This window comes from Procambarus clarkii, chromosome 44, assembly GCF_040958095.1.
Source record: "Procambarus clarkii isolate CNS0578487 chromosome 44, FALCON_Pclarkii_2.0, whole genome shotgun sequence".
NCBI lineage: Eukaryota > Metazoa > Arthropoda > Malacostraca > Decapoda > Cambaridae > Procambarus > Procambarus clarkii.
The window spans coordinates 15,369,449-15,390,744 of NC_091193.1; the positions used below are offsets into that span (position 1 = coordinate 15,369,449).

The 21,296-nt window shown below is 45.7% G+C and overlaps 2 protein-coding genes across 2 annotated transcripts in view; one reads left to right on the top strand and one right to left on the bottom strand.

Moving 5' to 3' along the window:
• LOC123745284 (uncharacterized) overlaps positions 1–21,296 on the bottom strand; it is a 172,502-nt gene that overhangs the window by 15,673 nt on the left and 135,533 nt on the right. The gene's annotated exons all lie outside the window — the stretch shown is intronic.
• Positions 2,059–12,867, top strand: LOC138350150 (polycystin-1-like protein 3). The gene is made up of 2 exons (XM_069300470.1): positions 2,059–2,088; positions 11,470–12,867. The coding sequence occupies exons 1-2, from the start codon at positions 2,059–2,061 to the stop codon at positions 12,865–12,867; spliced, it is 1,428 nt and encodes a 475-aa protein (XP_069156571.1).

Sequence of the window (21,296 nt, forward strand, 5' to 3'; positions counted from 1 at the left end):
CCCCGTGACGCAGGAACACTTACCAGTAAGTTATCGGTAAGTTACTTGTGCTTTATCGGACGTCTTGTGTTGGACTGTCAGTTTAGTGTATAATTTACAGTGAAATTCCCATCGCATATAAATTGCTCAGTGCTTGGAAGAGGGAGGGGGGGGGGGATCAAGATAAAGAGTCAGGCGGGAGGGTCTCGATGCATTCGAGGATACGATGCTGCATTGTGTAATCCTTTATATATGTACTAGGTCGATATTTTATTATTCGCCAAAGTGGATATCTGGGAACGTCAGTATGAGTATACTGTGTACACACAAATATACATGTTAGCTTAGTAAAGTGGGTCCTGTGCGTACGTACTCCTTCCGGTGCAAGACAAGGTCTGGGCCCCCTGGAAGAAAATCGTGTAATTAGTGAGGGAAGTTACTTACTCTTGTGAAGAGTGTGTCAGCTTCCCGACAGTAACAACTAACACGGTCTCGCTAATTCATGCCTCTGTCGTCAATCGTTCTTCATTTTTGTAATAATCTGTTATTTTAATTATTTTTTTTTTTTAAATTCCTATTACAAGAGATTCCAGCTATGTGTATCATACGTATCTCCTCCCAGCCATCATTTGTCGGTAGTGTTATTAATTTGTTCTTTTGCTGCTCCTTCACCATATTTTTGTTAGTCCTGTCTTCGTTTTCTTAATGTTTTCCTCCTCTCTGGGATTCTCTTTTTCTTCACTTCCCCGCTTCTCTCTCTCACCACTTTCCCTATTTTTTCCCCCCTATCGTCCCCATCCCTCTTCCTAACCACCCCCCCACCCCCTCCCACTCCAGCGTCTGCCGTAAAACCAACCAGTGCTCATTAAACTTTAAACAAGTTTTACATATTAATAAAAGTTTTCCCTTATGTTGGCGGTGCAGTTCTCCATCCCAGCGAGACGATAGTGTAAACAGGTAATCTGACGAGGCTTGATTCAATACAACTATTGTTGTTACAAGGTTGTGTGTGTAATAACCATTGTTTTATTATTATTAGTAGTAGAGCAGTATAACTAATAATCAATTTTGAGTATAAATTGTTTGTATTGCTTTTAAGATATTGATTTCACTCGAATGAGCAGTGCGGCCAAATAGGCGCAACAATGAATGCTAAATTGGGATTTTATGCAGGTGTTGGAAACTGAAGTAATTGGGGGTCAAATATAACAATTCCCTCATCCCCCCCCCCCCTAGTTGTTATTGATTTCCAACTCCCCCTTGTTTTTTTTTTATTTAACTGGTTCCCGGTTTTCTTATTATTTACACGAATTTACCGGAATTTGGCCGATGGTCATCATCTTTCTAGTGGCCATGGCGGAGACAGGAAGCCGGCGGCTTGCCAAAGGTCCGCCCCTTAGTTTTTTCAATTTGATTTTGAATTGGCGTAATGGTCTTGACCATTACGGTAATTTAAGGAACCGCCTATCCCCAAGGAACCGCTTATCCGCCGAAGCGGATAGGCGGTTCCTTGGGTTTATAACCCTATGGGTGAAAAAGAGATTTCCTGTTTCCTGTCCTACATTGTGGTTTGTTTAGCTGGAAGCTGTTCCCCCCTTGTGTGTGTGTGTGTTCATTTGAGCTTTTAAAGGAGTGTTCTGAATTAATATCAATATTCTTTGTTCATGCTTCCCCCTCCCCATTCATTCCTGCTATTTTCCCCTTATTTTCCCCCTTATTTTCTTCCCTTTTCCCGCCACTCGATTTATGTTGTCTTTGCTGTCATGTTTTTCCTGTCGTTTCCAGTTTCCTTTGGATATTAGCTCCTGATTAAATACTGGATAATAAAACGGGATTTATGGATTAATGGATTTATTACAAGATCTTCTTATCTTGTATCCCCTTGGTTCTGGCTCGGTTAATCTCGAGTCCTTGCGATTCCTTTTCATTTCAGTTTCTCTTAATTTCGTGATTCCTCTCTGTTCCCCAGTTCTCTTTAATTAGAGACTCCTCTCACTTCCCGGTTCAACGCGTCCCCCCCCCTAGCTGTAATTACCATATCATAATTACTAACACCTCCGCACCATTTGATTCCGCGAAATGACGTGTCCAGGGTTGCAGTTTGCATGTGTAATTAATGCATAAATTGTGCAGATATAAATACAATCGTATCTGTGACATTGGCATCGCTGTATATATGATGGAAATTGGTGACGCGCCGGAGCACAGCTATCGAATATTTGAAGAGCTTTTGGTGACTTTTTGAAAAAAAAAGTGTTTTTGTGTAAATGTTTTGTGTAAAAGTGCTTTTGTCTTTTTTGTGTAAAAAGTGTTTGGTGTACCTACCTAGTAAAAACCTGTTGGTTAATATCTGTCAAGTAAGCAAGAAAATAATCACGATATGAGAGGAAGGAGGATCTCTTTATCTTAAGTGTATTAATAGAATACAAAAAGCAGCCCCTAATTTTTTAAGAAACTTTCAAGGCGTTCCCCGATTTTGTCATGAAATTCCTCTCGGGTGCGTGATAATACGCCCAGGAAACAGTGTTCATTGGAATATTCGTAATTTACAAATGTTGTTTTAGATTTAGCTACACAGAACGAAATGTCCATGTAGCACGGGCTATGGTTAGCCCATAAAATTTACAAATATCATCCATAGTTTATTAAGAGTGGCGGGGGGGGGGGGGGGGGGGGGAAGGAGGGAGAGGTGGGGCAGGGAGTTACATTCGATTATCAATCGGGAAAATTCCGTATGTACAGTATTTTTCCTTCCTGCATTGAATTAGGAAAATACAGTTTTTTGTGTTTCATCTTGCCTCAATGATTCGGAGAGGAGACAGTCATTATATTCGTGTGTGTGTGTGTGGTTGAGCTTTGGCTCTTTGGTCCCGCCTCTCAACTGTCAATCAACTGGTGTACAGATTCCTGAGCCTACTGGGCTCTATCATATCTACATTTGAAACCTCTGTTTTGGATTCAGCCTCCACCACATCACTGCCTAGTGCATTCCATCTGCTAACTACTCTGACACTGAAAAAGTTCCTTCTAACGTCCCTGTGGCTCCTGTGGGCACTCCAGTTTCCACCTGTGTCCCCTTGTTCGCGTCCCACCTGTGTTGAATAGTTTATCCTTGTCTACCCGGTCGATTTCCCTGAGGATTTTGTAGGTTGTGATCATGTCTCCCCTTACTCTTCTGTCTTCCAGTGTCGTAAGGTGCATTTCCCGCAGCCTGTGTGTGTGTATGTGTGTGTATGTGTGTGTGTGTGTGTGTGTGTGTGTGTGTGTGTGTGTGTGTGTGTGTGTGTGTGTGTGTGTGTGTGTGTGTGTGTGTGTGTGTGTGTGTGTGTGAATGCTCGTTAGGCGCGAGAAAAAAGGTCGAACCCTGGGGAGTGTGTGCCAAATTGCTGAGCACTTTTCTTTCTTTCCTTCTTTCCTCCTCCTCCTCCATTTCCCCCCCTTTCTTCCCTTCTCTCCCTCTCTCTCTGTGGTTGCTCTCTATTTTTATTAGATATTTCTGTTTCTTCTTCCTCTGCTGATACTATAAAAAGTAAAGGGGAAGGAAAGACCCAATATTTGAGTAAATGTGCATAAAAGCCTCTTCGCCGCCCACGAGATCACTATAGAGTTCCATTCCCACTGGATTAGCGTCTTTGAATTATTATAATATAATTATTTTTCCTTCAAATGTTGATTCCTTTTTAACGACGCTGGAATGGCCGCAAATTTCAGGTAGCTCCTCGAAAGACAGTTCGAAGACTGTCTTTTTCTGTCATTGGAAGGAGTGACTCTATAGTAATTGGTATTAGCTATACCTGTGTTCCTAATCCCCTAATCCTTGTATGCTCTGCGATACACTTATCTAATCAATCCTATCAATCAGTTTAATACCCACGGAGTTTCTTTTAGCTTCTTGATTGAACGGGCTGGACGGTAGAGCGATGGTCTCGCTTAATGCAGGTCGTCGTTCAAATCCCGCGACCGTCCAAGTGGTTGGGCACTATTCCTTTCCCCCCCGATGATTGATTGATGAAGATTAAGCCACCCAAAAGGTGGCATGGGCATGAATAACCCGTAAGTGGTGGTGGCCCTTATGAGCCATTGCCAGTTTCATTATCAGTATCATCACTGGAGATCTGTGGAGGCGCGACTGCACCCTCACGTGACAGGAGATGTCTCCTCCTTCCCCCCCCCCCGTCCCATCCCAAATCCTTATCCTAGTGCTGTATTTACCCTTCCTAGTGCTGTATAGTCGTAATGGCTTGAAGCTTTACCCTGATAATTACCTGGCCTTCTGGATTGAACATGGTTTGAAGTCTTCATTCCCTAGTTATCTTTCCTTCATCTAAGTTCTGGTCTGTAATATTAGCTCCACCGACCATTTCTTAATATTTTACTAATATAAAAGCTGTCACTCGCCATTGAAACTTAAATGGGCGAAATTTAATGGTCACTGATTCAAGGGGAACTATCAGGAGAAAGCGCGAAGCCATTACGACTATATAGCGCTTGGAAGGGGTCAGGATAAGGAATTGAGATGGGAAGGGGGGGGGGGGAAGGAATGGGACGGGGAGGAGGGGGAGGGGGGATGATTCCCAACCACTTGGACGGTCGGGGATTGAACGCCGACCTGCATGAAGTGAGACCGTCGCTCTACCGTCTGGCCCAAGTGGTTGGGAGAGTTGTATGTCCTAACTGTTTCTAAACTAGCGTGAGCTGGTGGCTGTCATCTCCCCCTAACTACTCCTCTTCCGTCTTTGATGATCTTACTCTTCACTCTTATTTCCTATTTTTTTATAAAAAATAAAATATGTTATTTTTGTCATCTGTTGATGTTACCTGCTTGATGCCTGCTGGATGGGGGTCCTGGGAGTTCTTCTCCCCCCCCCCCCACCTCCAGCCCGGCCCGAGGCCAGGCTGGACTTGTGATTGCTTGGTCCAACAGGCTATTTGTTGCCTGGATGTTATTGCTTTAGGGCCAGATTCACGAAGCAGTTACGCAAGTACTTGTACATCTTTCCTCAATCTTTGACGGTTTTGGTTACATATAAACAGTTTACAAGCATGAAAATGTTCCATTCAACTGTTGTTATTGTTATAAACAGCCTCCTGGTGCTTCCGAGCTCATTAACTGTTGAATAATTGTAAACAAAGCCGCCAGAGATTGAGGAAAGATGGACAGGTTCGTAAGTGCTTGCGTAACTGCTTCGTGAATCTGGCCTCTGGGGGTACATTAGTGTTCGCCATAAGACAGGATTTACAACCCCCTCCTCTACTCTAATAAATCACGTTTTGTAATCCAACGTGACCATTAAATCAAAAGATGGTAATCATCGTTAGAAATTCAACCAACTATGATGAGTAATGACTCACACAATATCTGCGTTTTCTTTGCATCGGACTCTTAATAGGTTTGGTGGGTTGTTTGGGTTCATATACATTTCTGGGTAGGTTAACAGGATGGATTTTTTTTTACGGAGTGGGCAATTGTGGCTGGGATTGAGCCTACCTCCGTTGGTCTTCACCCGTTCTCGCACTTTCTTACAGTCAATATTGACTTATTAAATACGTGCACATGTGACATACTAAACATACTAGTTTACCTTGAAAAGCTTCATAGAAAACACCGACTTTACCTAACCTTAGTATGTTAAGATAAGCATCTTATTGCTTCGTATTTACAATTATTACTTAACCTATACCTATATTATACCTATAATAGGTTATATACCTATAATATAGGTATATAATATACCTATATTATACCTATAATAGGTTAAGTAATAATTGTAATTACGAAGCAATAAGATGCTTATCTTAACATACTAAGAAGGTTAGGTAAGGTCGGTGTTTTCTATGAAGCTTTTCAAGGTAAACTAGTATGTTTAGTATGTCACATATGCACGTATTTAATAAGTCAATATTGACTATACGAAAGTGCGAGAACGGGTTGGTTGGTCTTCAGGGGAGAAGTATCAACCAATCCCACCCAATCTCTCTACTTGTGCTTAATAACCAACAATTATGACGCAGATGACTACTGCTGCGTCAAAATTTTATCGATGCTTTAGGTAAATTAAAAGCATTATAATATTGACGGTTTGCCTTGCACTAATGAGCGTCGATAGGTTAAACGCATGGTTTGGGCTCTCTCTCTCTCTCTCTCTCTCTCTCTCTCTCTCTCTCTCTCTCTCTCTCTCTCTCTCTCTCTCTCTCTCTCTCTCTCTCTCTCTCTCTCTGTCTGTCTCTCTCTCTCTCTCTCTCTCTCTCTCTCTCTCTCTCTCTCTTTCTCTCTCTCTCTCTCTCTCTCTCTCACTTGTGTGTGTGTGTTTAGTAACAAGTTATAGACGCGGTCTCCCATTCGTTATCTTTATTATCGCTCGTCAACCAATCGGTCACAGTTAATCAATTAGCCAGAAATTGGCTAATTAGCTAGTCAATTACCCGCACTTCGAATAACAATTAGGTAATTAACTGTGCCGTCAGTTAACCTACTAATCACCTGACAAAACATTTCAATAATTTAGTTAATCAGGTAATTATCAAACTATCAGGTAAACTATTAGTCAGCTGATAAATTAAAATTAACAATTTATATAATATATTTATAGCATTAGAGAGAATATTTGTCTGTCTCTCAGACTGGCTGTCTGTCTGTCTGTCCAAAGTTAAAGGTCAGACAATTGGGGTTAGACTTACAGAAAAAAGTAGTGGGAAACCGGGCCGGACAGATATAGGCTGGTCGGGTTAGGCCTAAGCAATTTTCAAGTCTGAAATGAATCTGGGATGAAATCGGGAATGAGCTGCCCGTAGAGTGTGAAGTTTACCCCCCTACAATTGTTTAATAATATATATTTTCCGAGAGAAGGGGAAGAGGGGGAAAGTGGGGAGAGGGGGCCTTCTTAATAATATATTTCTTGAGAAGGGACGGGGCAGTGCCGGGCACAGCGCAGGTAGGGTTGACTGGGCACTGTCCCTACCAGTTCGCCCCTGTTCACTCAGCAATAATTCAGGACCTGGTTGTATACTGATTGGCGGGTATTGTTCCAAGGGGAAAACTAGGAAGTTAAGGCGTCTATGGTTACTTGCGCAAATGAAAAAGAAAGGGGAAGAGAGAGAGAGAGAGAGCTAGAGAGAGAGAGAGAGAGAGAGAGAGAGAGAGAGAGAGAGAGAGAGAGAGAGAGAGAGAGAGAGAGAGAGAGAGAGAGAGAGAGAGAGAAGGAGAGGCGCAGGTGGAAGGGTACAGATAAGCTCTCATTTGTGTCGCCTACAGCACCTCTATGTTGTGTTTATTGTGTTGAACCATCCAAGTGGTGTGTGTGTGTGTGCGTGCGTGCGTGCGTGCGTGCGTGCATATATGTGTGTGTGTACTTACTATTTGTGTCTGCAGAATCGAGCTATTAGGTCTTGGACTCCGCCTTTCCCACCAGACACGCACACATTTCCAGGAAGCAACCCGCAGCAGCTGTCTAACTCCCAGTTACCTATTCACTGCTGGGTGAACTGAGGCATCAGGTGACAGAAACGTTTCCCATTTGTTTCTACATCGGCCGGAAATCGAACTCTTGGCATGAACTTTAAGAAAAAATAATCTATGCCAAGAAATCTTATATAAGTACACAAATACCATTAAGAAAATAATACCGGAAAGAAATCTAAAGGGATAAATTAAATAATGGTACCTGCTTGATGGGGTTCTGGGAGTTCTTCTACTCCCCAAGCTCGGCCCCGAGGCCAGACTTGACTTGTGAGAGTTTGGTCAACCAGGCTGGTGCTTGGAGCGACCCGCAGGCCCCCTGCGCACGTTTCTTCCCCAATAAGTAATGACCATTGGAAGTCTCCATTGATCAGAGTGGTTGCAACTTAGCCAAACGATAAGAGCCGTCAGGGTAATGAACATACGGTGCTTTTTGTTTTAATTCCTGTTGATCATTCTCAACATTCCTGTTGGTAGTATTGATCATTTCATTCCACCGTTTTCTCTCGCCATGTTTTCCCAGTGTGTGACACCTCTGACACCCTTCGTTCAGGAACACAGGTGAGAAACTCTCACTGTGTTCTCGCTCTATTGACAGACGCGGCTCATTAGACGCTGACCACGTAAAGAGGCGCCTTTTTACACGTCTCGTGACTGGGTCGTCCAAGTTTTACTCGACGGAGTTCTGGTTCATTGGGTTGAATGGAAGGAGATGAGAGAGAGAGAGAAAGAGAGAGAGAGAGAGAGAGAGAAAGAGAGAGAGAGAGAGAGAGAGAGAGAGAGAGAGAGAGAGAGAGAGACTGTGTGTGGGAGAGAAACTGGTACGTCTCGTACCAGTTGTGTGGTACGTGTGTGTACTCACCCAATTTTTTTTACTGTTTTTGTTTGTCTCTATCTCTTCTCTTTCTCTCTCTCTCTCTCTCTCTCTCTCTCTCTCTCTCTCTCTCTCTCTCTCTCTCTCTCTCTCTCTCTCTCTCTCTCTCTCTCTCTCTCTCTCTCTCTCTCTCTCTCTCTCTCTCTTACCCTCTAATGACTTCCACGTCGCTCTCGTGTCCTCTGTACGCCCCAATACTCCGTCGATTAAATAAATTCATCCTGTACAGCAGCACGTTAACCTCACCCTGTACGTTAGGGCACGTTAACGACCGTACACATTAATTAGCGTGTAGTTAAGCCAGGAGTGCAGGCGAGGACAGGTTCACTCCTTGGAACTTTAATTCCTTATCTTCAGTGTCTTCTGCTGCCTGTTTCTCCTTTCCTTGTTTTTCCTTCTCTTTCTTCTCCATTACCCCCTGCTCCTTCTTTCTCCTGCTCCTGCTCTTCCTCTTTCTCTTCTTCCCCTTCCCCCTCCTCCTCCTTCTCCTATTCCTCCTCCTTCTCCGTCTCCTCCTCATCGCCGCTCTTGAATGTAATTATAGCACAAGAGCGCAACATTTTTCAAGATCTTATTGAATTGATTCAGGATGTTAAGCAGACTGGAAAAATAAATAAAAAACCTCTCCCAAAACTCGGGAACCACCGTCATAATAATAATAATAATAATAATTTGTATATATATATATATATATATATATATATATATATATATATATATATATATATATATATATATATATTGTATATATATATATATATATATATATATATATATATATATATATATATATATATATATATATATATATATCCATTACTCTAGTAGATGTGGGTAATATATATATATTTATTTAGAGACGGACGTAAGGAATGATTATTATGGAACGGCAGTATATGTGTGTGGTATGCTTACTGACGTATACATACAAGTATGGAAAATGTAGATGGATTTGTGTGTGTATACATAGCTACCTTAGCTGGTTTAGAAGAGTAATACAAATAGATTAATGTATAGCAAGTGGAACATTAATAAGGTACGGTGAATACAAACTTGGTGAGTAAATAGTGAGGAAAGACCTGGGGAAGGGAATTATCAGGGAATAGCGCCAAGTCATTACGGAACGTTAGGGCTATTGTAAAGTGGGGGGGGGGGGTGATGGTTTATGAGACATGTTGCCAGGTGGCATAACATGTTGGGTTGAGTTGCTGTGTTGTTTCAAACGTAGGTAAGACACAATAAATGTGTGTGTGTGTGGGGGCGTAGGGGGGGAGGGGTTGAATGTAAGTAGGAACAGCCTCATATGGGCCAGTAAAGCTGCCTTCGTTCCCTCTGTTTGAGATATATACAAGAGTTGTTACATTCTTGTACAGCCACTAGTACGCGTAGCGTTTCGGGCAGGTCCCTGGAATACGATCCCCGCCGCGAAGAATCGTTTTTTCATCTAAGTACACATTTTACTGTTGCGTTAAACAGAGGCTACAGTTAAGGATTTGCGCCCAGTAAATCCTCCCCCGCCAGGATACGAACCAATGACATAGCGCTCGCGGAACGCCAGGCGAGTGTCTTACCACTACACCACGGAGACTGTTCTCATGATCATCTGTTTGTGGGGAATCACAGGACTCTGGAGTCATCAGAACACTGACTCTCTTCATCAGTCCTAATGTGAGAGAAGACCTGATTTTACCGCCAACCCCTAAAAACCATATTTTAAAATCGCTATCCAATAAGAACGGTGCCAGCCTCTTCCTCCCACCGCTAAAAGGCGTCACAGCCTCTCTCTGCTGTACCTGCCACTCTCCGTTCTTGTTCCCACTTATCTTCCTCGCGTTCTGAACTCACACCCATTATTTTCTATATAATTCTCACCAGGGGCTTATCTTCCTCCTCAAGTAATCTGTTTACTTGTGCTGGACGGTAGAGCGACGGTCTCGCTTCATGCAGGTTGCGGCGTTCAATCCCCGACCGTCCACGTGTTTGGGCGCCATTCCTTTCCCCCGTCCCATCCCAAAGTCTTATCCTGACCCCTTCCAAGTGCTATATAGTCGTAATGGCTCGGCGCTTTCCCCTGAAAAATTCCCTTCCCGTCCCCTTCCTGACAAAATACACAGCATCACTTCCTCCACCCCCCCCCCTCACACAAAACCTCCCCTTCCCCCCTTCCCTTCCCTCTTCCTCCTCCCTCATTCCCACTCCCCAATACGCTAATCCTTGAGATATTTAAATCCCCCCCCCCCAGTGCCCCTTCAAGTCGTGAATGGTGAGAGGTGTATACAACTCAGCTCGAGGGGGAATGAAAAATTTTTGCATGTCGAGATCGGTAGAGCGGAAGGAAATTCTCCGACCAAAGACATTCTGAATGGATGCTACACACTCCCCCCCCCCAAACCATTTTTTTTTGGGGGGGGGGGGGGCAAGGAGCATTCGTTATAATGATGGCAGTTTATCGTCCACTCTGCCCTCCCTGACAAGAGCAGTTTTCATTTTGCTCGACAAAAGATGGTTTCCAATGAGATATGTGTGTGTGTGTGTGCATTCACCTAGTTCACCTAGTTGTGCTTGCGGGGGTTGAGCTCTGCTCTTTCGGCCCGCCTCTCAACTGTCAATCAACTGTTTACTAACATCTTTTTTTTCTCACACCACACACACACACCAGGAAGCAGCCCGTGATAGCTGACTAACTCCCAGGTACCTATTTAGTGCTAGGAAACAGGGGCATCAGGGGGTGAAAGAAACTGCTCATTGTTTCTCGCCGGCGCCGGGAATCGAACTCTGGACCACAGGATAAGGCGTCTAGCGTGCTGTCCAGTCAGCCACCGGCTCCGCGCGCGTGTGTGTGTGTGTGTGTTTGTGTGTGTGTGTGTGTGCCTTGCTGTGACAGAGGGGAATATTGTCTCTAGCTCCTGGGCTCAGTTTGTTAGCCTTCAGTGTTCCGATGTTGTGACTCCCTGCCCTCATGTGCTGGATCCTCTCTCTCTCTGCATTCAAGTTCGTGTGTGTGGAATTATATGACTTCCATTATAGATCCGCAGTCTGACACATTCACAACCACTGTGACTGGGAATGTGTCCCATTCACAGTGTGTTGCTCACAATCAACATTCTACCTCTTCACTCGGCCTGATTTTGTAGTTTGTATATTAGTCGCACGTCAACAGGCAACAGGCAACACCTCCAGGCAACACCTCCAGGCAACACCTCCGGGCAACACCTCCAGGCAACACCTTCAAGCAACACCTCCAGCAACACCTCCAGCAACAAAACCAACACCTCCAGCAACACCAGGCAACGCCTCCAGCAACACCAGGCAACACCTCCAGGTAACACCTCCAGGCAACACCTCCAGGCAACACCTCCAGGCAACACCTCCGGGCAACCCCCTCCAGGCAACACCTCCAGGCAACACCTCCAGGCAACACCTCCAGGCAACACCTCCAGGCAACACCTCCGGGCAACCCCTCCAGGCAACACCTCCAGGCAACACCTCCAGGCAACACCTCCAGGCAACACCTTCAGGCAACACCTCCAGGCAACACCTCCAGACAACACCTTCAGGCAATACCTCCAGGCAACACCTCCAGGCAACACCTCCAGGCAACACCTCCAGGCAACACCTCCAGGCAACACCTCCGGGCAACACCTCCAGGCAACACCTTCAGGCAACACCTCCAGGCAACACCTCCAGACAACACCTTCAGGCAATACCTCCAGGCAACACCTCCAGGCATCACCTCCAGGCAACACCTCCGAGCAACGCCTCCACACAACACCAGGCAACACCTCCAGGCAACACCTCCAGGCAACACCTCCAGACAACACCTCCAGACAACACCTCCAGGCAACACCTCCAAACAACACCTCCAGGCAACACCTCAAGGCAATACCACACAACACCTCCAGGCAACACCTCCAGGCAACACCTTCAGGCATCACCTCCAGGCAACACCTCCAAGCAACATCTCCAGCAACACCTCCAGCAACACCAGGCAACACCTTCAAGCAACACCTCCAGGCAACGCCTCCAGCAACACCAGGCAACACCTCCAAGCAACACCTTCAGGCATCACCTCCAGGCAACACCTTCAAGCAACACCTCCAGGCAACACCTCCAGCAACACCAGGCAACATCTCCAGGCAACACCTCCAGGCAACACCTCCAGACAACACCTCCAGGCAACACCTCCAAGCAACACCTCCAAGCAGCACCTCTAGGCAACACCTCCAGGCAACACCTCCAGGCAACACCTTCAGGCATCACCCCCAGGCAACACCTCCGGGCAACACCTCGCAACACCTCCAGGCTACACCCCCAGCGACACCAGGCAACACCTCCAGGCAACACCTCCAGGCAACACCTCCAGGCAAAACCTCCAGGCAACACCTCCAGCAACACCTCCAGACAACACCTACAAGCAACACCTCCAGGCAACACCTCCAGGCAACACCTCCAAGCAACACCTCCAGCAACACCTCCACCAGAAATGCCACTAACATCACCAACACTGACTATAGCCCCCCCTTTCATTTTAACACCTTTTGCTTTCTTCGAAACGTGAGGTCTGAAAAACATATTGGGAAAACTTATTCAGCTGATTCCTTGTTTATATTGTGTTGGAACATCTGAGCCATGTCAACACGTGGGCTCCTTGTGGGAATTAAATAAAAACACACACACACACACACACACACACACACACACACACACACACACACACACACACACACACACACACACACACACACACACACACACAAAGAACACTGGAGCGCTCTTAATCTCTCTTTCTCTCGTGGAGGGGATCAGTTTATACTCCCCTTCTTGATTATTCATACTGTAAGCGCAGCTCTTGCGTGTGAAGGGCCAGAGTTGCGTGTGAAGGACCAGGGTTGAGTGTGAAGGGCCAGAGTTGTGAGTGAAGGGCCTGAGTTGTGTGTGAAGGGCCAGGGTTGTGTGAAGGGCCAGGGTTGTGTGTGAAGGGCCAGGGTTGTGTGAAGGGCCAGGGTTGTGTGTGAAGGGCCAGAGTTGTGTGTGAAGGGCCAGGGTTGTGTGTGAAGGCCCAGGGTTGTGTGAAGGGCCAGGGTTGTGTGAAGGGCCAGGGTTGTGTGTGAAGGCCCAGGGTTGTGTGAAGGGCCAGGGTTGTGTGTGAAGGGCCAGGGTTGTGTGTGAAGGCCCAGGGTTGTGTGAAGGGCCAGGGTTGTGTGAAGGGCCAGGGTTGCGTGTGAAGGGCCAGGGTTGTGTGTGAAGGGCCAGGGTTGTGTGTGAAGGGCCAGGGTTGTGTGTGAAGGGCCAGGGTTGTGTGAAGGGCCAGGGTTGTGTGTGAAGGGCCAGGGCTGTGTGTGAAGGGCCAGGGTTGTGTGTGAAGGGCCAGGGTTGTGTGAAGGGCCAGGGTTGTGTGTGAAGGGCCAGGGCTGTGTGTGAAGGGCCAGGGTTGTGTGTGAAGGGCCAGGGCTGTGTGTGAAGGGCCAGGGTTGCGTGTGAAGGGCCAGGGTTGTGTGTGAAGGGCCAGGGCTGTGTGTGAAGGGCCAGGGTTGTGTGAAGGGCCAGGGTTGTGTGAAGAGCCAGGGTTATGTGAAGGGCCAGGGTTGTGTGTGAAGGGCCAGGGTTGTGTGTGAAGGGCCAGGGTTGTGTGAAGGGCCAGGGTTGTGTGAAGGGCCAGGGTTATGTGAAGGGCCAGGGTTGTGTGTGAAGGGCCAGGGTTGTGTGTGAAGGGCCAGGGTTGTTTGAAGGGCCAGGGTTGTGTGTGAAGGGCCAGGGTTGTGTGTGAAGGGCCAGAGTTGTGTGTGAAGGGCCAGGGTTGTGTGTGAAGGGCCAGAGTTGTGTGAAGGGCCAGGGTTGTGTGAAGGGCCAGAGTTGTGTGTGAAGGGCCAGAGTTGTGTGAAGGGCCAGGGTTGTGTGAAGGGCCAGGGTTGTGTGTGAAGGGCCAGGGTTGTGTGAAGGGCCAGGGTTGTGTGAAGGGCCAGGGTTGTGTGAAGGGCCAGGGTTGTGTGAAGGGCCAGGGTTGTGTGAAGGGCCAGGGTTGTGTGAAGGGCCAGGGTTGTGTGTGAAGGGCCAGGGTTGTGTGAAGGGCCAGGGTTGTGTGAAGGGCCAGGGTTGTGTGTGAAGGGCCAGGGTTGTGTGAAGGGCCAGGGTTGTGTGAAGGGCCAGGGTTGTGTGAAGGGCCAGGGTTGTGTGTGAAGGGCCAGGGTTGTGTGAAGGGCCAGGGTTGTGTGAAGGGCCAGGGTTGTGTGAAGGGCCAGGGTTGTGTGAAGGGCCAGAGTTGTGTGTGAAGGGCCAGGGTTGTGTGAAGGGCCAGGGTTGTGTGAAGGGCCAGGGTTGTGTGAAGGGCCAGGGTTGTGTGAAGGGCCAGAGTTGTGTGTGAAGGGCCAGGGTTGTGTGAAGGGCCAGGGTTGTGTGAAGGGCCAGGGTTGTGTGTGAAGGGCCAGGGTTGTGTGAAGGGCCAGGGTTGTGTGAAGGGCCAGGGTTGTGTGAAGGGCCAGGGTTGTGTGAAGGGCTACACGGTTCTGTCACGGCTAACGTTACACATGCAAATCTCCGTCTGAAGATGGTGGCTTCAGGCCGACTTGTCGAAATATTTTAACTCAATGTTCGTCTGAAGAGACAAAGTGAATGGGAAGGAGAGAGGGAGGGAGGTGGAAAGGGAGGTGGTTAGAATGGAAGTAGAAATTAAAATAGATTGAAGAAGGGAGGTGAAGCAGAGACAGAGACCGAAACAGAAAGAAAGAAAGAAGAAAAAAGGAGAAATGAATTAAAGAAAGATAAATATACGATTTTTTTAATTATCTTGACTCCTTTCGTAAATGCATTTATTTATTATTTTGGTAAGTGTGTTTCTTTCATTCTCTCTCTCTCTCTCTCTCTCTATCTCTCTCTCTCTCTCTCTCTCTCTCTCTCTCTCTCTCTCTCTCTCTCTCTCTCTCTCTCTCTCTCTCTCTCTCTCTCTCTCTCTCTCTCTCTCACTCTCTCTCTCTCTCTCTCTCACTCTCTCCCTCTCCCCCCCCCACTCTTCACCCAGGTCTTCAGACTCAAGGGTCGTGATGGAGGGTCTTCTCAGAGGCTACAAAGAGATTTTGAACCCAAAGGTCACAGAATAAACGAAGGCTTTAGAGGATGCCACGAAAAATCATGTGTTTATATATGTGGAAACTTGCGATCATATATGTTCTCCTTTCACAAACTTATTTAACGTAGGACGAATTTCAGTATTTTTTTTTTTACTTGTTGCAAATCAGTATATATATATAATTTCACATTAAGAGATAATACAGTAAAAAAAAACTTGGATACATGCATGCATACATGCACTTTTATATATGTATGTTCAGAATATACATGAAAATAATTTTTAATATAATCAATTTTCGGGGATTGATCTATAACCTGGGTGTTCGAACCTGGCCTCAGGGTTTATTCAGGGAGTAGAAGAACTCCCAGAACTCTCCCCACGTATGCTCCAGGTATGCACCACGTATGCTCCAGTTATGCACCACGTATGCTCCAGGTATACATCTAGTATATGATGATTCCACACATGTCTACACTATGCTTCTTCTCTCTGCTGACGACCCACGAACGTCCTGAAATCATCTTTTATCAATGTTGCAGAGCGTGTCTGTCGTTGACGCTGCAGTGAAGGGACTCCCTGCCTTCCCTAGAGACACTATGGACCCCACCGGCAGCCGCAGTGATAATCCGAGGAGTCTGCTGTCTATTTTTTTGTCTATTACAGACGTGGCCATTCATTCATTTTCCAGCATTGAATGTTCCTCTGCCGTCCATTTGGTTAGAGATTTCTCACATTACATAAAGTGTAGTGAATTATTTGTTTTTCATTTAAGCACAGAAGATTAACATAAATTACATTAAATAAGTTTGTAAGGTCAGGCATCAAAATGAGGATAAAGTAGGATAGCAGTATCAGACTGAAGTAGGATAGCAGTATCAGGCTGAAGTAGGATAGCAGTATCAGACTGAAGTAGGATAGCAGTATCAGGCTGAAGTAGGATAGCAGTATCAGGATAAAGTAGGATAGCAGTATCAGGCTGAAGTAGGATAGCAGTATCAGGCTGAAGTAGGATAGCAGTATCAGGCTGAAGTAGGATAGCAGTATCAGGCTGAAGTAGGATAGCAGTATCAGGCTGAAGTAGGATAGCAGTATCAGGCTGAAGTAGGATAGCAGTATCAGGCTGAAGTAGGATAGCAGTATCAGGCTGAAGTAGGATAGCAGTATCAGGCTGAATAGGATAGCAGTATCAGGCTGAAGTAGGATAACAGTAATCGACTTGTAGGTCATCTAGGCAGATCAATGATCATTCTACTGTGACTAGTCACGGTGAAAGGAGAAGGTAAGATGGGAGAAAAACTGGGAAAATAATGTGATGCCGGCCAGCGGCTTCATGTGTCATTAAAAGTTTTAAGAGTGTGTGTGTGTGTGTGTGTGTGTGTGTGTGTGTGTGTGTGTGTGTGTGTGTGTGTGTGTGTGTGTGTGTGTGTGTGTGTGGGATTGGACTCCAGCTTGGCCGTCCGTCTGTTTGAGTTATCGTTCACCAGGTGCAACGACTCCCTCTAACTCATTGTTCAACCATTCCAGTGCAACTTGTGCAACTTCTTGAGTTGCACAATGGACAAAAATCGACGTACTAAAACGCGCGGACCTAACCTAACCAACCCACGGATTAAGACACGTGTTATTTCCCATCATAGAAAATGGAAATCCCTAAGGTTTTGTTAGGGGGAGGATTACCTTACTTTTCGATGAGGTAATCCCCCTAACAAAGCCTTAGGGATTTCCATTTTCTATGATGGAATGCCTCAACGTCCTCCGAGGCCAGGCTGTTTGGACGCGAGGCTGCTCGCAGCCTGACGTACGCCACAGCCTGGTTGATCAGGTATACTTTGAAGGTGTTTATCAGGTTCTCCTGAAGACTGTGAGAGGTCTGCCAGTTATGCCCCTTATGAGTAGAGGGAGAGTGTAGAAAATTCTTTGCCTTTTAATGGGAATTAAATCGATAGAGTTTTCTCTGAGCGTAGCTATTGCACCACTGCTTTTCAACGGGTGCCATGCTTCCTTGTCTCATGTGGATGGCGGCAGTTGCAACATGGATACAATTGAAATTAAAATAAGTTTATTGATGTAAAATACACACAAAGGGATGAGGTAGCTCAAGCTATTCTCACCCCGTTCAGTACATCGTGTTAATACATACATATACACACATCACAAACACTAAACATATTACCATCTACATCTCTGTAGATAAACATCTACATTTCCTACATGGATACACAGAATAAGGAACTGCTCAGCTGTTGTAACCGACTTACAGCCCAAGAAGTCGGGGGAAATGAATTTGCCAATCGCATGATTATAGGGATTTACGCCGAGGTGCGAAAACCCTCTCTTGGCTGATATAAACTTTTTGGGTGGAAAGTTAAATTGAGTGTTGCTTCCTCCTGGGGACGTTGGGATGTGTCGGGGTGTGATGGGTCACGGTAACTCCTCTCCCTCTCCTCCTTTCATGCTCAGTTGTTCCTCATTGTATTTTTTTTTTCATTTGTAATATGAGTTTTCCTTTCTGATGTTCATTTTGTATTTTGTGTGTGTGTGTGTGTGTGTGTGTGTGTGTGTGTGTGTGTGTGTGTGTGTGTGTGTGTGTGTGTGTGTGTGTGTGTGCTCACTCACCAATTTGTGTTTGTAGGATTGAGCGTTGACTCTTGGATCCCGCCTTTCGAGCCATGGGTTGTTTACAGCAATGACTCCGGTCCTATTTCCCTGTCATACCTAGTTTTAAAATTATGGTGTGTGTGTGTGTGTGTGTGTGTGTGATTTACAATTTATGTCTGCAAAATCTATCTATTAGCGCTTGGACCCCGCCTTTCTAACCCATCTATTTTTCCCCTCTATTATGTCTACTTCATATATTTCTCTCTAACACACACACACACACACACCCAAATGGGCCAGAGACGTTAGAAAGAACTTTTTTAGTGTCAGAGTAGTTAACAGATGGAATATATTTGGCAGTGATGTGGTGGAGGCTGACTCCATACACAGTTTCAAATGTAGATATGATAGAGCCCAGTAGGCCCAGGAATCTGTACACCAGTTAATTGACAGTTGAGAGGCGGAACCAAAGAGCGAGAGCTCAACCCCCCCCCCCCCGTAAGCACAACTAGGTGAGTACAGAGGCACGAAAGCATTCAAACATACACGCAGTAGCACGAATTGCTAACTGTTACCACTAACACAGAAACTATAACCTCACGCAATATTTCCAACATTTCCCACAAAACTGGTATCGGAACCGAAAGGGGTGGAACATGGAGAGACGCTGATGGAACTCTATATCAAAACACGATGCACAAATTGTTTTTGTTTCTATAACCCATCTCTTCCCCCTCGCCTATTTGCAAGATTTTGACTCCAGGAGCGGGATGTTATAGCGTCTCGGTGAGTGACAGTGATGTAAGGAAGCAACTTTTAGCGTGTGAGTGTTTAATTTTGAAATTGGGTTTAATGGGGTAGTTGAGACTTCGTTATTAAACTCATTGGGAGGAGACCTGCTGCATGGGTAACAGCTTCTCCTCCATATCGACCTACCCAGGCTTTGCACCCTGGAGATGCCACTCCAGTCTCGACAACCAGAGCGCAACTCCATAGTCTCCTGAGACTGATGGAGGCCTACTGATACTACTGAGACGTAATTAACTCCCTTCATAGCTTTAAAAGCAGATATCTTGAAAAAAAAAGTTTTGGAAGTCATTGCAACGAGTGTCTGACGATAGACTTCAAAATATTTAGAGTAACACCGCCTTTTCTCCCTCCTTGCCCTCTCATTTTCCCCACTCAAAACGCCCCTCACACATAACTAATCTTCCTCCTGTTCCATGCCTTTTCCTCTTCCCTAGCGCCGGTGTGTGTGTCTCCCGTCCAACTGACAGGCGACTTTAATAACTACCCGCCTGTCTCATCTTTACATGTCGCCTCTTGGTGTGGTGTGTCCCCCCCCCTCCCCCATCCTCTTGCTCCACACCTTCCATACTCCCTCATCCGTCACTCTCTCACCATTCTTTACTTAGGGTGGAGTTTTAGCTGCATTTCCTATCCAATTGCCCTCTGTTGAAATTGAAATTGAAATAAGTTTATTGAGGTAAAATACACACCAAGGGATGAGGTAGCTCAAGCTATTCTCACCCCGTTCAGTACATCGTGTTAATACATACATATACACACATCACAAACAATAAACATATTACCAAGCATTCTGAGATTGTCCTCTGTTCCATCGTCCTCTTTCCATCTCTGTTCCTCATTCTGACAGTTGTTTCTACACAGCTTGAAGCCAAGCAGCTTCAGTTCCTCCTTTCCTATTCCACCATCAACCGTCTCCTCCCCCTTCCATGCTAACAACCACAACCCCCCTCTCAACCCAGCTCTCATTTTCTTCCCCCAGTGTAACCACAAACTTCAGATGATCACCTCATTAAAAACAAGCAGTAATTAAGGTAATAATTGGGTCCCAGAACCACTGAATACACACTCCATTATATAGTATTGAAAGTCTCTTTTTCTCTCTGTGTTTCTTCATATTTCAATCTCCTCTTCCGCTCTTGCTTACTCATCCTCTTCTTCTCTTCTTTACTATTCTTATTCCTCCTTCCTTCCACTTCTTCCTCCTCCTCGTTTTGCTTCGTGTCCAAATATATTTCTCCGATGCAGCTGACAGCTTTAATGTCTCATTATGTATATTCGTGTCATTAGTGATTGTATTTTCGCTCTAGAGTTCCGGGTGCTCATGAGGCGTCCTCATCGTGTTGATGAGTGCTCATGAGGCGTCCTCATCGTGTTGATGAGTGCTCAAGAGGCGTCCTCATCGTGTTGATGAGTGCTCACGAGGCGTCCTCATCGTGTTGATGAGTGCTCATGAGGCGTCCTCATCGTGTTGATGAGTGCTCAAGAGGCGTCCTCATCGTGTTGATGAGTACAAGACTCAACGTTCCATTCCCTCATGTTTCCGTTACGAAGTTTCTTTCATGTAAAAAAGTGGAAGATCCATATAAGTTAATGATTAAAGAGAGTTTATCGTGCTAAGGATATCGAGAACTCTCGTCTCTCTCTCTCTCTCTCTCTCTCTCTCTCTCTCTCTCTCTCTCTCTCTCTCTCTCTCTCTCTCTCTCTCTCTCTCTCTCTCTCTCTCTCTCTCTCTCTCTCTCTCTTTCTCTCTCTCTTTCTCTCTCTCTTTCTCTCTCTCTCTCTCTCTCTCTCTCTCTCTCTCTCTCTCTCTCTCTCTCTCTCTCTCTCTCTCTCTCTCTCTCTCTCTCTCTCTCTCTCTCTCTCATCACCCGAAACACGTGTTGCAATGTGTTTGAGGCTGATTCAATCTGCGTCCGGTGTTGCTGTTTCCCAGAAGATGGAATTCTGAGATCTCAATCCTGTATTCACTTGCGGTTAATCCGACTCCTGAGAACCTCTGGCTCTAAGACTCTTTTTTTTTTGTCATGTTTCTTGCCACCTTTCATTCTTAGTTCTTGTAGCCTTTTCTCTCCTCTTTTTAAGTCTATTGGTTACTCACTTGACTCTTCTCATCCCTCTCTCTTATTTCACCACTCTCACCCTCTTTTCATCAGTCTCTTCCCTCTCACCCACTTCATCCCACCTTCTCAGGCTGAGTGAAAGGATTGCCATTGTGTCACCAGCGACTATTTTCATTAAAAGGTACGAGATGAAGACGAGCATCCCCGTGGCTTGATGAGAGAGAGAGAGAGAGAGAGAGAGAGAGAGAGAGAGAGAGAGAGAGAGAGAGAGAGAGAGAGAGAGAGAGAGAGAGAGAAAAGGAGGAAGAGGGGGAGGCTGACCCGGTGAAGTCACAGCAAACTACATTTTATGCATATATATATATATATATATATATATATATATATATATATATATATATATATATATTCACAAAGGCTTCCATCAGACAAATGATGAATGCCTCTACCCTC